At 41.9% G+C, this 13,509-nt stretch overlaps 1 protein-coding gene across 11 annotated transcripts in view; it reads left to right on the forward strand.

The window, feature by feature from the left end:
- The window catches only part of GBF1 (golgi brefeldin A resistant guanine nucleotide exchange factor 1), a 173,083-nt gene that overhangs the window by 15,328 nt on the left and 144,246 nt on the right, over positions 1-13,509 (forward strand). For all 11 annotated transcript variants that reach the window (XM_066240260.1, XM_066240263.1, XM_066240262.1 and 8 more), the window contains exons 2-3: positions 5,497-5,602; positions 7,474-7,540. In XM_066240260.1, the coding sequence (XP_066096357.1) occupies positions 5,507-5,602; positions 7,474-7,540 (163 nt within the window). In that variant the 5' untranslated portion in view covers positions 5,497-5,506. The remainder of the gene's footprint in view (positions 1-5,496; positions 5,603-7,473; positions 7,541-13,509) is intronic.

Genomic DNA, 13,509 nt, shown 5'->3' on the forward strand with positions numbered 1-13,509 from the left:
GAAAGTAGATAGTCTTTAGAGACTAACCTAGTTATTTACTTAGATTGTCATTAAAATATATTTTGTCTTATGTTGGATTCTTTTATGGATTGGGGGAAGTGTTATAGGCTTGGACAAAATTTGTACCAGTTCTTTTTTCCTTTATTGTAGTTGTTTCTCATTTTCTAGAGGTCCAATCTTGTGCATAGTACACAAATGGAGCTACTTTGCAGGATTCATTTTTTCTCTATATTTTTCGTTCAGTTTTCTTTTAGATCCCACTAAACTCTATAAATGCCCTATGATCAGAAATATACAGTAATACATTCTTCTTGTAAAAAATTAAAGGCCCTGGCCAGATGGCTCAATGGATAAAGTGTCTTCCTGGTGCACCACAGTCACAGGTTCAGTCCCAGTCGGGACATTGAGAAGCAGTCAATGAATACACAACTAAATGGAACAAACAACTAAGTAGAACAACAAGTTGATGCTTCTCCTACTCTCTCTCTCTCTCTCTCTACTTCTCTCTCCCTCATTTCTTTTCTTCTTCCCTTCCTCCCTTTCCCTCTCCCTCCCATTCCTTCCCTTGCTCTCTCTCTTCCCCAGTCAATGGAAAAATTAATACATTATAGCAGCAATTCTCAACCTGTGGGTTGCGACCCCGGCAGGGGTCGAACGACCAAAACACAGGGGTCGCCTAAAGCCATCACTGCATTATAGCCCAACCTGTGGTGGCGCAGTGGATAAAGTGTCAACCTGGAATGCTGAGGTTACTGGTACAAAACCCTGGCCTTGCCCAGTCAAGGCACATACAGGAAGCAACTACTATGAGTTGATGCTTCCTGCTTCTCCCCCCACTTTCTCTCTCTCTCTCCTCTCTCTAAAAATAAATAAATAATTTTAAAATATTAAAAAATTATAGATAAGGCTTTGGTTTAATAGCTCGGTTGGTTGGAGCGTCATCTGGAAGCGCAGAGGTTGCAGGTTTTTTATCCCCAGTCAGGGCACATACAGGAACAAATTGATGTTCCTGTCTTTCTCTCTCTTCCTCTCTTGCTAAAATCAATTTAAAAAATGATGAATAACACTAAAATAGTCTCTTATTATACCCTGAATAGTCTCTTACTATACCCAGATTTTGCAGTAACCTTTCTTATTTTTTATTTTTATATTTTTGTGACAGAGACAGAGAGAGACAAAGAGGGACAGATAGGGACAGACAGACAGGAAGGGAAAGAGATGAAAAGCATCAAATCTTCATTGTGGCACTTTAGTTGTTCATTGACTGCTTTCTCATATATGCCTTGACCGGGGGGCTACAGCAGAGTCAGTGACCCCTTGCTGAAGCCAACGACCTTGGGCTCAAGCTGGTGAGCCTTGCTCAAACCAGATGAGTCTGAACTCAAGCCAGCGACCTTGGGGGTTTCGAACTGTGTCCTCCACGTCCCAGTTCGATGCTCTATCCCAGGCGTCCCCAAACTACGGGCTCGCGGGCTGCATGCAGCCCCCTGAGGCCATTTATCCGGCCCCGCAGCACTTTCCGAAGGAGCACCTATTTCATTGGTGGTCAGTGAGAGGAGCACTGTATGTGGTGGCCCTCCAACGGTCTGAGGGACAGTGAACTGGCCCCCTGTGTAAAAGGTTTGGGGACTCCTGCTCTATCCGCTGCGCCACCACCTTGTCAGGCTGCAGTACCTTTTCTAGAGATAACTAGGTTTATTGAGTGTGGGGTACATCAGCTCAGACCTTTTATTCTACACTTATATATCTATATACACCTGTATAAAATATATACTTAACAACATGGATGACTCACTCACAAACATCATTTTCAAGGAGAAAGGGCAAATTGCAGAAAATATACAATATATTAATTATATATAAAGTATAAAACTATGAAGAATAATACCATATATATTTTTAGTGAGAGAGACAGACAGGGACACAGACAGGAAAGGAGAGAGATGAGAAGCATCAACTTGTTGCAGCACTTTATTTATTTATTTATTTTACAGAGACAGAGAGTGAGTCGGAGAGAGGGATAGACAGGGACAGACAGGAACAGAGAGAGATGAGAAGCATCAATCATTAGTTTTTCATTGCGTGTTGCAACACCTTAGTTGTTCATTGATTACTTTCTCATATGTGCCTTGACCGCCTTCAGCGGACCGAGAAACCCCTTGCTGGAGCCAGCGACCTTGGGTTCAAGCTGGTGGGCTTTTGCTCAAACCAGATGAGCCTGTGCTCAAGCTGGCGGCTTTGGGGTCTCGAACCTGGGTCCTCTGCATCCCAGTCCGACACTATCCACTGTGCCACCGCCTGGTCAGGCTGTTGCAGCACTTTAGTTGTTCATTGATTGCCTTCTAATATGTGCCTTGATGGGGGTGGGGGTTGGGCTCCAGCTGAGCCAGTGACCCATTGCTCAAGTTAGTGACCTTGGGCTTAAGCCAGCGACCGTAAGGTCATGCCTGTGATCCCATGCTCAAGCCAGCAACCCTGCGCTCAAGCTGGATGAGCTCAAGCCGGTGATCTTGGGGTTTCATACCTAGTTACTCAGCACTCCAGGTCAATGCTCTATCCACTGTGCCCACTGCCTGGTTGGGCTACCATATATAGTTCAAAGATATATACCAACATGAAAGCATCAGATTTAGAATAGTGGGACCTATGGATGAAAGAGAGGAGGAAATGATTAAGGACACACAGAGATTCCAGTTGTATTATTTTTTTTAAGATTTTATTTATTGATTTTATAGAGGGTGGCAGAGAGAGAGAAGCATCAACTCATAGTTGCTTCACTTTTTTTTAAGTGAGACAGAGACAGGAAGGTAAAGAGATGAGAAACATCAACTTGTAGTTGTGCCACTTTAGTTGTTCATTGATTGCTTCTCATACTGCCTTGACAGGGAGGGGTGGTGGGCAGCTGAGCCATTAACCCTTTGCTCAAGCCAGCGACCATGGGATCGTGTCTATGATCTCACACTCAAGCTATTGACCTCGGGTTTCTGAACCTGGGTCCTCAGCATCCCAGGTTGATGCTCTATCTACTGTGCCACCACCTGGTCAGGCCATAGTTGCTTCACTTTTGTCATATGTACCTTGACTGGGCTTTTGAACGAGTGAGCTTAGGGTTTTGAACCAGTGAGCTCAGCTTTCCAGTTTGATGCTGTTATCTACTGTGCCACCACAGGTCAGGCTAGTTGTACTATTCTTAATCTGGAGACTAGCCATTATATTACTCTTTATATCATACTATGTGTTAATATTGCAAATTTTAAAAAACAAAAATCTAGTATTTTGTGTAAGGCAGGTTGGTTTTTACATAAGTGGTGACAGTACTCTGGAAGATGATTTATGCATAGTACGTGCTTAATAAGTAAATATTCCTAGAATTCTTTCTTTTCTTACCCTAATAGCTGTACTGTTTAACTTTCATTTAGCCTGATCTAAGTGGATACAGTACCACCATTACCACCACCGTACTTTTCCTTTCCTCTTAAAATTTTGTCTTTCTGATGAAGGTTTTTAAATAATGGAAAGGGATAAGTTGGTTTTACATGCTCCTAGGTTTTTTTCTATGCCAAAAAGAAATTCTGTTTGTTTTTTTGTTTTTTTTCAGAGAGAGAGAGACTAACAGACAGACAGGCAGACAGGAAGGGGGAGAGATGAGAAACATCAACTTGTAGTTGTGGCACTTTAGTTGTTTATTGATTGCTTCTCATGTGCCTTGATGGAGGGCTCCCAGCCGAGCCAGTGACCATGGGATTATGTCGATGGTCCCATGCTCACAACAGTGACCCAGCGTTCAAGCTGGTGAGCCTGAGCTCAAGCCAGATGAGCCTGCACTCAAGCTGGCGACCTCAGGGTTTCAAACCTGGGACCTCAGCACCCCAGGCTGATGCTCTATCCACTGTGCCACCACTTGGTCAGGCAAGAAATACTGTTGTTGTTTTTTTTAAAAAAAATTTCACCTGGGGAAGAGAATTAAATATCTTTTATATGTTCTGTTCGAAGCATCAAAGAAAGTGGTAGTAAAGTGGTAGTTAAGTTAGGAGAACTTAAAATACTAAATTAGTATATCAGCCTCACTTCAGAGATTCATGTGGAAGCTGCTTTAAAAAGAGTCTATCTTTCACCTGGCTGGATAGTTCAGTTGGTTGGAGTGTTGTCCCCATATGCCAAGGTTGTGTGTTTGATCTTTGGTCAGGGCACATATAAGAAACAACCAGTGAATGCATAAATAAGTGAAACAACAAATTAATGTTTCTCTCTCTCTTTCTCCCCTCTCTTTTTTTCTCCCTTTAAATCAATACATTAAAAAAAATAAAAAGACTATCTTTCAGTCTGCTTATTAAAGATTTCCTACTATAAGCAGGTGAACTTGACTTTTCAGAACTTTTCAAAGAATTGCTTCTCAGCCTTTTGGCTAAGGTCAAGTGCAGAACTTTTCAAAGGTTGTATCATTGCTACTGTCCAGTTTTATGGAGCTGACTTGGCAGAATGGATGTCAAGGCTATTTTTCTAACAGTCTTCATTCTTTTCTTTTAACTTGTACCTTCATTATTACTTTATTGAGTAGAATAAAAAGCACAAAGGGGCCTGACTAGGCAGTGGCACAGTGGATGGAGTGTAGGCCTGGGATGCTGAGGACCCAGGTTCGAAACCTTGAGGTTGCCAGATTGAGTGTGGGCTCATCTGGCTTGAGTGGGGGTCTCTAGTTTGAGAGTGGGATTATAGACATGACCCCATGGTCGCTGGCTTGAGCCCAGAGGTTTCTGGCTTAAGCAAGGGGTCACTAGCTCAGCTGCAGCCCCCTGGTCAAGGCACATTTGAGAAAGCAATCAATGCATAACTAAGGTGCCCCAACAAAGAATTGATGCCTCTCATCTCTCTCCCTTCCTGTCTGTCTGTCTCTCTTTAGCTAAAAAAAAAAAAAAAAAAAAGAACAAAGGGAAGATGTGAAATGTGAAATATAATTTAACAAACTGCAATGCAAATGTATCTACATACCTAAAGGCCTTATAGGAGAGATTTTTGGGGACTATTAGCTTTGAAGAATTTGGCATGCTTGCTAGATATTGTTGAGGTGCCTTTGAGAAATTTTCTGGATTGGTACTTTTTGAATTCTATCCTTTTTTTAAGGGGGGAAGGAAAGAGAGACAGGAAGGGAGAGAGAGAGGTGGAGAAAGAGAGAGCAAAGCATCTTCTCGTTGCTCCACTTAGTTGTGCCTTGATTGCTTTTCATACATGCCTTGACTGGGATCAGACCAGTGACCTCAGGCTTAAGCCAAACCAGTGACCCCTTGCTCAAGCAGGTGATCTGGAGTTTCAAACCAGTTACCTCAGCGTTCCACTGTGCCACACCTGGTTAGACTGAGTTGTATCTTGAACTTCCAGAAATCTTGATACTGAAAGTTAAATCATAATTCTAACCTTTACCAGGTACTGATTTAAGTATGAGTATGCTCTAGGTAAGCAGATATTAATTAGACTTTTTTTTCTTAACTGTTTTGATAGGTTTGCCAGGATGGTGGATAAGAATATTTACATCATTCAAGGGGAGATTAACATTGTGGTTGGGGCCATCAAACGAAATGCTCGATGGAGCACCCATACTCCACTGGTAAGTGGGAAATGAGCAGAAAGTTTAGTCACCGATTTGTTGCTGAGGATCTGTGTATAGTTAAAACAGTAATCAATTTTCTAGTAATAATGAATAGTAAGAATTCAGAGTTGTTCCTTCTTTATTTTTTTTTAATTAAGTGAGAGATGGGGAGGCAGAGAGGCAGACTCCCACATATACCCTGACTGGGATTCACCTGGCAAGCCCCCTACAGGTGCTCTGCCCCACTGCTCTGTTGCTCAGCAACCAAGCTATTTTAGAACCTGAGGCAAAGCCATGGAGCCATCCTTAGCTCCCAGGGCCAGCTTGCTCGAACCATTCGAGCCATGGCTATAGGAGGGGAAGAGAAAGAGAGAGAGAGAAGGGGGAGGAGTGTAGAAGCAAATGGTCACCTCTCCTGTGTGCCCTGATTTGGAATTGAACCTGGGACTTCTACACACAGAGCTGACACTATACTGATAAGCCAACCAGCTAGGGCCCAGAGTTGTTCTTGATATTGGGGACCCTTCTGTTTTATTCCAGCTAGCATCAGATTTATAAGCTGACATTTTTTTTCTGAGACCCAAAAGGTGACACCATTCTTCTATTTTAGTAAACAACTTAAGCTAGTACTTGAGACCTCTTTTAAAATGCCTAAAAATGTCAGAAAGATTTCTTATCTCCTAATCCCTAGGACTGTCAAATTTATTTAGTTTAGTATATATTTATACATGGACTATAACTTGGTGATGGTACTCCTTGGGAGTTTAGTAAGCTTCTCTATATAGAACAGGCCATATACCAATCAGATGAGTAAGAGATTTACCTGTTGTAAAGCTGGCTTTCTTTGTTGCATAAAAATGTCAAGCACATTTTTTGTACGATTATACAAAACAATTTTTGGAGCAATTGTCAAAATAAGTTTAGACATTTCCAACTTGATGTTTGGAAATTTCTTATGTTCATTTATAAAAATAGATTATTTTAATAGTGAGAGTGGATTCAGGAATGTCTTTAAAATTAATATGTGGTATTATTTAATGAGTAGAAGGAAAGATAAGAGATAGAGTAAGACACATGTCTTAGTCTATTTGGGATATTGTAACAAAATACAAGGTAGCTTATAAAGAACAGAAATTTATTTTTCACAGTTCTGGAGCCTAGAAGTCTGAAATTATGATGCCAGAGGTGGGGGCCCTCTTCTGGGTGTCAAACTTCTCATTGTGTCCTCACATGCAAGGAGCAAGGGAGCTCTCTTGGGCTTCTTTTATAGGGCATTAATTCCATTCATGAGGGCCATCATCCACCTTTTAAGGACCCTATCTCCTGATACAACTACACTGGGCATTAGTATTTCAGCATGTAAGTTTTGAGGGGAGCCTGACCTGTGGTTGCGCAGTGGTTAAAGCAGCAAGTGACCTGGAACTCTGAGGTCGCTGGTTCGAAACCCTAGGCTTGCCTGGTCAAGGCACATATGGGAGTTGATGCTTCCTACTCCTCCCCCTTCCCTCTCTCTCTCTCTCTAAAATGAATAAAGTCTTATAAAATTAAAAAGAAAAGTTTTGAGGGGACACAAGCACTGACCATAGCAAATGTAAAGGACCTGGCAATCTGTGGTAGTTTGAGTGCTGTGGTCATTGTGTAGATTAATACTTCAGGGTTTACTATTTTAAGTTATCCCAGAAGACCTCTATGAATTAAGAGATTATGGAAGTGGAAAAATGTATAGCTAACTTTTTGTTCCTAAGAAGAAAAACTTACTGGATTTTCTGGTTGGATTCAGGGAGCCCTTGATCTGTTCTTTATTTCTTTTTTTCTCTTTGTTCAATAATGACTTTTTTTTTTAATACTGACTTTTAAAAACAAACAAACCAAAACCCTATGTATTACAGGATGAAGAGCGGGATCCTCTGCTGCATAGTTTCAGTCATCTAAAGGAGGTTTTAAACAATATAACAGGTAAGTCCTCACATCTATGTAGGATTACTTATTCTGGCTGAAAAACAAAACAACACAAACTTGTTTGATTTATTACAAGGATGGACACACTTTTTCTGTAAATATTTTAGGCTTTGTGGGTCATAACAACTGTGTAACTGCTCAACTCTGCCATTGTGTGCAAAAACAGGCATAGATAATACTTAGATGAATGAATGATAAAGCAAATTTTTTTTTTTTTTGTATTTTTTCTGAAGCTGGAAATGGGGAGAGACAGTCAGACAGACTCCTGCATGCGCCCAACCGGGATCCACCCGGCACGCCCACCAGGGGGCGTCGCTCTGCCCCTCTGGGGCGTCTTTCTGTTACGACCAGAGCCACTCTAGCGCCTGGGGCAGAGGCCAAGGAGCCATCCCCAGCGCCCAGGCCATCTTTGCTCCAATGGAGCCTCGGCTGCGGGAGGGGAAGAGAGAGACAGAGAGGAAAGAGAGGGGGAGGGGTGGAGAAGCAGATGGGAGCTTCTCCTGTGTGCCCTGGCCGGGAATCGAACCCGAGACTCCACGCCAGGCTGACGCTCTACCACTGAGCCAACAGGCCAGGGCCGCAGATTTTCTTTTAAAAAATTTTTTTCCATTGATTTGAGAGAGGGGAGAGATAGGAGTGGGGGAGAGAGAGAGAGAAAAAAAAAATCATCAACTTATTGCTCCACTTAGTTGTTCCATTTAGTTGTGCGCTTATTGGTTGCTTCTCATATGTACCCTGACTGGGGATCAAACATACAACCATGATATTCTGGGACAGTGGTCTATCTACTGAGCCACCTGGCCAGAGCCAAAACAGATTTTCTTTAAAAAAACAGATTGTACCTGACCAGGCAATGGCACAATGGATAGAGTGTCGGACTGGGATGTGGAGGACCCGGGTTTGAGACCCTGAGGTCGCCAGCTTGAGCGCGGGCTCATCTGATTTGAGCAAGGCTCACCAACTTGAGCCCAAGGTTGCTGGCTTGAGCAAGGGGTCACTCAGTCTGCTGTAACCCCCCGGTCAAGGCACATATGAGAAATCAATCAATGAACAACTAAGGAACCGCAACGAAGAATTGATGTTTCTCATCTCTCTCTGTTCCTGTCTGTCTGTTCCTATCTGTCCCTCTCTCTGACTCTCTCTGTCTCTCCCACAAAACAAAACAAAACAAAACAGGTTGCAAGCCAGGTTTGACCCATGGGTGTAGATTGCCCCTGGTTTACTGTATTGCTGATTCTTTTCCTAGAGTTCCTGGAAGGGCACCCCATTTTAGTGGGGAATCAGCATTCATACAATTATGAGCTTCCTTCATTGTCTGAGTAATATGTTATTTTGATATATTTTTTAAAGTTTCTATTTATTGATCTTTTTAGATAGAGGAGAAAAAGAGAGGGAAAAAAGGGAGTGGTGCTGCAGGGAGGTGCAGAAGCACCGACTTATAGTACAATGTGTCCATAAAGTCATGGTGCACTTTTGACCGGTCACAGGAAAGCAACAAAAGATGATAGAAATGTGAAATCTGCACCAAATAAAAGGAAAACCCTCCCAGTTTCTGTAGGATGATGTGGCAGTATGTGCGCATGCGCAAATGATGACATAACACCATGTATACAGCGGAGCAGCCCACGGCCATGCCAGTCGAGATGTAGACAATACAGAGGAAAGTTCAGTGTGTTCTGTGGCTTGCTAAATTCGAATCCGTGACCAAAGTGCAACGTGAATATCGGCGCATTTATAACGAAGCGCCACCACATAGGAATAACATTACTTGGTGGGATAAGCAGTTGAAGGAAACTGGCAGTTTGGTGGAGAAATCCTGTTCTGGTAGGCCATCAGTCAGTGACGAGTCTGTAGAGCAGGGGTCCCCAAACTATGGCCCATGGGTCGTATGCGGCCCCCTGAGGCCATTTATCCGGTCCGCTGCACTTCCGGGAGGGGCACCTCTTTCATTGGTGGTGAGAGGAGCATAGTTCCCATTGAAATACTGGTCAGTTTATTGATTTACATTTACTTGTTCTTTATTTTAAATATTGTATTTGTTCCCGTTTTGTTTTTTTACTTTAAAATAAGATATGTGCAGTGTGCATAGGGATTTGTTCATAGTTTTTTTTATAGTCCGGCCCTTCAACGGTCGGAGGGACAGTGAATTGGCCCCCTGTGTAAAAAGTTTGGGGACCCCTGCTATACGGGATAGCTACCTAAGGAGCCCTAAAAAATCTGTGTGTGAGCCCACATCGAACTGCACTGAATAGGTATGAAACTGGGAGGGTTTTTCTTTTTTTTTTTTAAAGGTTTTTTTTTTTTTAATTAATTAATTTATTTATTCATTATTAGAGAGGAGAAACAGAGAGGGAGAGAGGAGAGAGAGACAGAGAGAGAGAAGGGGGGAGGAGCTGGAAGCATCAACTCCCATATGTGCCTTGACCAGGCAAGCCCAGGGTTTTGAACTGGCGATCTCAGCATTTCCAGGTAGATGCTTTATCCACTGCGCCACCACAGGTCAGGCGAGGGTTTTTCTTTTATTTGGTGCAGATTTTACATTTCTATTGTCTTTTGTTGCTTTCCTGTGACCGGTCAAAAGCACACCATAACTTTACGGACACACTGTATATAGTTGCTTCACATATGTGCGTTGGCCAGGCAAGCCTGTGGTTTTGAACCAGCGACCTTAGCATTCCAGGTCAACACTTTATCCAGTGCAGCACCACAGGTCAGCATGATTTAGTTTTGTTTTAACTGCTTCCTTGATTTACCTCATGCATACCATGAGGTAGGAAATTGGTGGCACAAATAAAGATTTTAGTATCTGCAACAAAACCTTTCTCATATAGAAAGTCATTGTCACATTGACCTTAGCTCTCTGTAATGCAGATCTTTCAACCTTCTTGTGTTCTTAGAATCTTTTTTCCTTTTTTTCCACCATGTTTCCCTAATCATAATAAGCGTGTGTAATATTTGTATGTTTAGAATTTTAAAATCCACTTTCATGTTTATTACCTTATTTGAACCTTTACACAACTCTGTAAAGGACGCATGGCATATATTGTCCCTTTTATGAATGAAAGTGAAGCCCAGAGACATTTTAAATAATTGACCTGAAGTCACACTGAGGCAGAGTCAAAACTAGGATTCTGGCCCTTGATGCCTGGTTTATTGCCCTGTTCTGTATTGCTTTTGTTCATAGAATTAGAGGAGAATATACTCAGGAAGTACCTAATATGTGTATATACATGTGTGTGCGTTGGGGGTGGGGGAGGAGGCAGTCTCAACACCTTAGATTTTTCAAGGGGAGTAATATAGACAGAAAAGAAAAGCCTCAAATCATGTTGCTCTGTTGACTCTAAAGTACTTTTTTGCAATGTATATCCCTGCAGTGGTTTTAGCTAGTAACATAGCTAAGACCATAATTGAAATTATTTTTAGGCTTATACAAATTAAACAGTAAACAACCAAATACATTTTCTCCTTTTATGAGGAATATAAGAGAATATCTGGAGAAAAGTTCCTGTTTTACTTTTTTTTTTTAATTTTTAATTTTTATTTTTTATTTTTTTACAGGGACAGAGAGAGTCAGATAGAGGGATAGACAGGGACAGACAGACAGGAAGGGAGAGAGATGAGAAGCATCAATCATCAGTTTTTCGTTGTGACACCGAGGTTGTTCATTGATTGCTTTCTCATATGTGCCATGACTGCGGGCCTTCAGCAGACGGAGTAACCCCGCTCGAGCCAGTGATGTTGGGTCCAAGCTGGTGAGCTTTTTTGCTCAAGCCAGATGAGCCCATGCTCAAGCTGGCTATCCTGGGGTCTCGAACCTGGGTCCTTCCGCATCCCAGTCAGACGCTCTATCCACTGCGCCACCGCCTGGTCAGGCCTGTTTTACTTTTTTTAACGTGGGCTGAAGTTATCCAAGGATTCCCTTACATGTATTCTTTAAAGGAGCAAATTCCACTCTATTGAAAAGTACTGGAAATGTTAGCCAGGAAAGGCCAAGTATAGAGAGGTGGTTGTTAGCTAGTTAGCAAGGTGAATGTGGAAACTAGGTGAGAGGTTCTTATTTTATGGCCTGTACTATGAGTGACATTGATGCTTTAGAAAGAGTTGGCTGCGTGCACAGATTTTTTTTTTAACTTTACAGATGCATCTTACATACACCAATAAGAATATATAGTGAGTAGATATTAGTACTCTTTTTTGTGAGTCAGAGTTCAGAGTACTATCTTTCTAAGAGATGTTACGAGGATTAAACAAGTGAATATTTGGAAACATTTCGTACACAACATGGGGTTATTGTATTGGTTGGGAACACCCTAAAATGGCTGAGATCAGATTGCAGTAGTCTGGTAGACCGTGCTGCCACTCAATCCATATCCCGTACTTGTTTTCTCTATCCTGACATATCCTGAGTCTTCAGCTCAGAGACCATATTTGTGGTAAGTGGTGCAGTCCAGGACGTGGGTTCTCTAGACCGTGTAAGAGCTACCAAAGTTGAGTCTGCTGCCTAATTTTCTTACATCCTTGGGTTGGGAATCCAGATTATCTGTTGCTTGAAACTAATAAAAGCAGAATGTGCTGAGTAGCTAGTTCTATCACTATCAGTGGTACTGGGTGTTACCAAGCTTTCCTTTGGAGGAAGGAAGAAGGTGCTAGTATTTTCTAGGGGCCAGCTATTGTGGCAAATGTTGAAATGGTGCAGCCAAGGTTGTCCTATTGTTCTTGGGTTTTAGCATATTACCTGCCTGAGAAAATGACAGAATGGACCTGAAATAGAGCATTTCATTGTCTTCTGATTGTCTGACCCCCTACACAAATGCTGGCTTCTAGGAGCAGGTTTATGGGTCAACTGCCCCTGTGGTCCTGGACTCTGCAATCCACGACCAATTTCTTGTTTCTTTTACTGAAACAAACAGATTTTTCTGATTGGCAGTGTCAGGAGGACTGCTCTCTTGGAAGCCTGTTAATGGTAGGAGGCTGGGAAAGGGCTTTGGACTTGGAGAAACTAAAGATACTGCCCTTGCAATGTGACTGGAAATGGTGTACCACTTCGATTGGAGGATGTATGGAAGGAATTCTAGGACTTCCACTCAGTTTAGCTCATGAAAGTGACTTGGGCTTGGTCTCTTTTTGCAAAGGCTTTCTATTTGCATTTTTCTAGGCTTTCTGCTGGCTTAGTTGGTTGAAAATATCACTGTTGGAAATAAGTGGTTCAGTGGACATTGTTAGTAAATCAAAATGATTTATTTTCTTGTAAATGGTCAGAGAATCATTTAAGTACATAAGCACTATCTATTCCTCCAGGAATATTATCTGAGCATTGTGAAGGAAATAAGTCCATTGTCTCTAGTAAGGTTGGCTAATTTTATACTTGTTATTCTCACAGATACGTATCTCTGGACCACATATACAGTCAGTATTTCCCCAAACTGTATGACCACTTCATGTTCTGTAGCATTTAGAGTAACAGAATATTCTAATACCAAATCTAAGAAGAGGGTTATACTTGGAAGCTACAGGTTGCCTAAGAACAAAGTTTACATATTGCTACTTTGGTTAAAGCCTTAGCTCACCACTGGTGCTGATGGTTGTACCACTCTGTGAATATACTAAAAACTATTGAATTGTATACTTTTTTTTTTTTTTTTTGGTATTCCCCAATACCCTTCACCTCTTTCCCCCACCCCTCTCCCGCTGGCAATCACCACACTTTATCCATGTCCGTGAGGTTTTTTTTTCTCTTTTTTTCTTTTTTTGCTCAATCCCTCCAACCACTCCAGCTTTCCTTCCCCCCTCCCCTCAGCTGTCAGCCTGCTCTCTATGAGTCTGTCTCTATTTTGCCTGTTCATTTTGTTCATTAGATTCCACATATGAGTGAAATCATATGGTATGTCTTTTTCTGACTGCCTTTTTCCACTTAGCATAATGCCCTTTATGCCCATTCATGCTGTTGCAAAGGGAAAGATATCCTT

Source organism: Saccopteryx bilineata, chromosome 7 (assembly GCF_036850765.1).
Source record: "Saccopteryx bilineata isolate mSacBil1 chromosome 7, mSacBil1_pri_phased_curated, whole genome shotgun sequence".
Lineage (NCBI taxonomy): Eukaryota > Metazoa > Chordata > Mammalia > Chiroptera > Emballonuridae > Saccopteryx > Saccopteryx bilineata.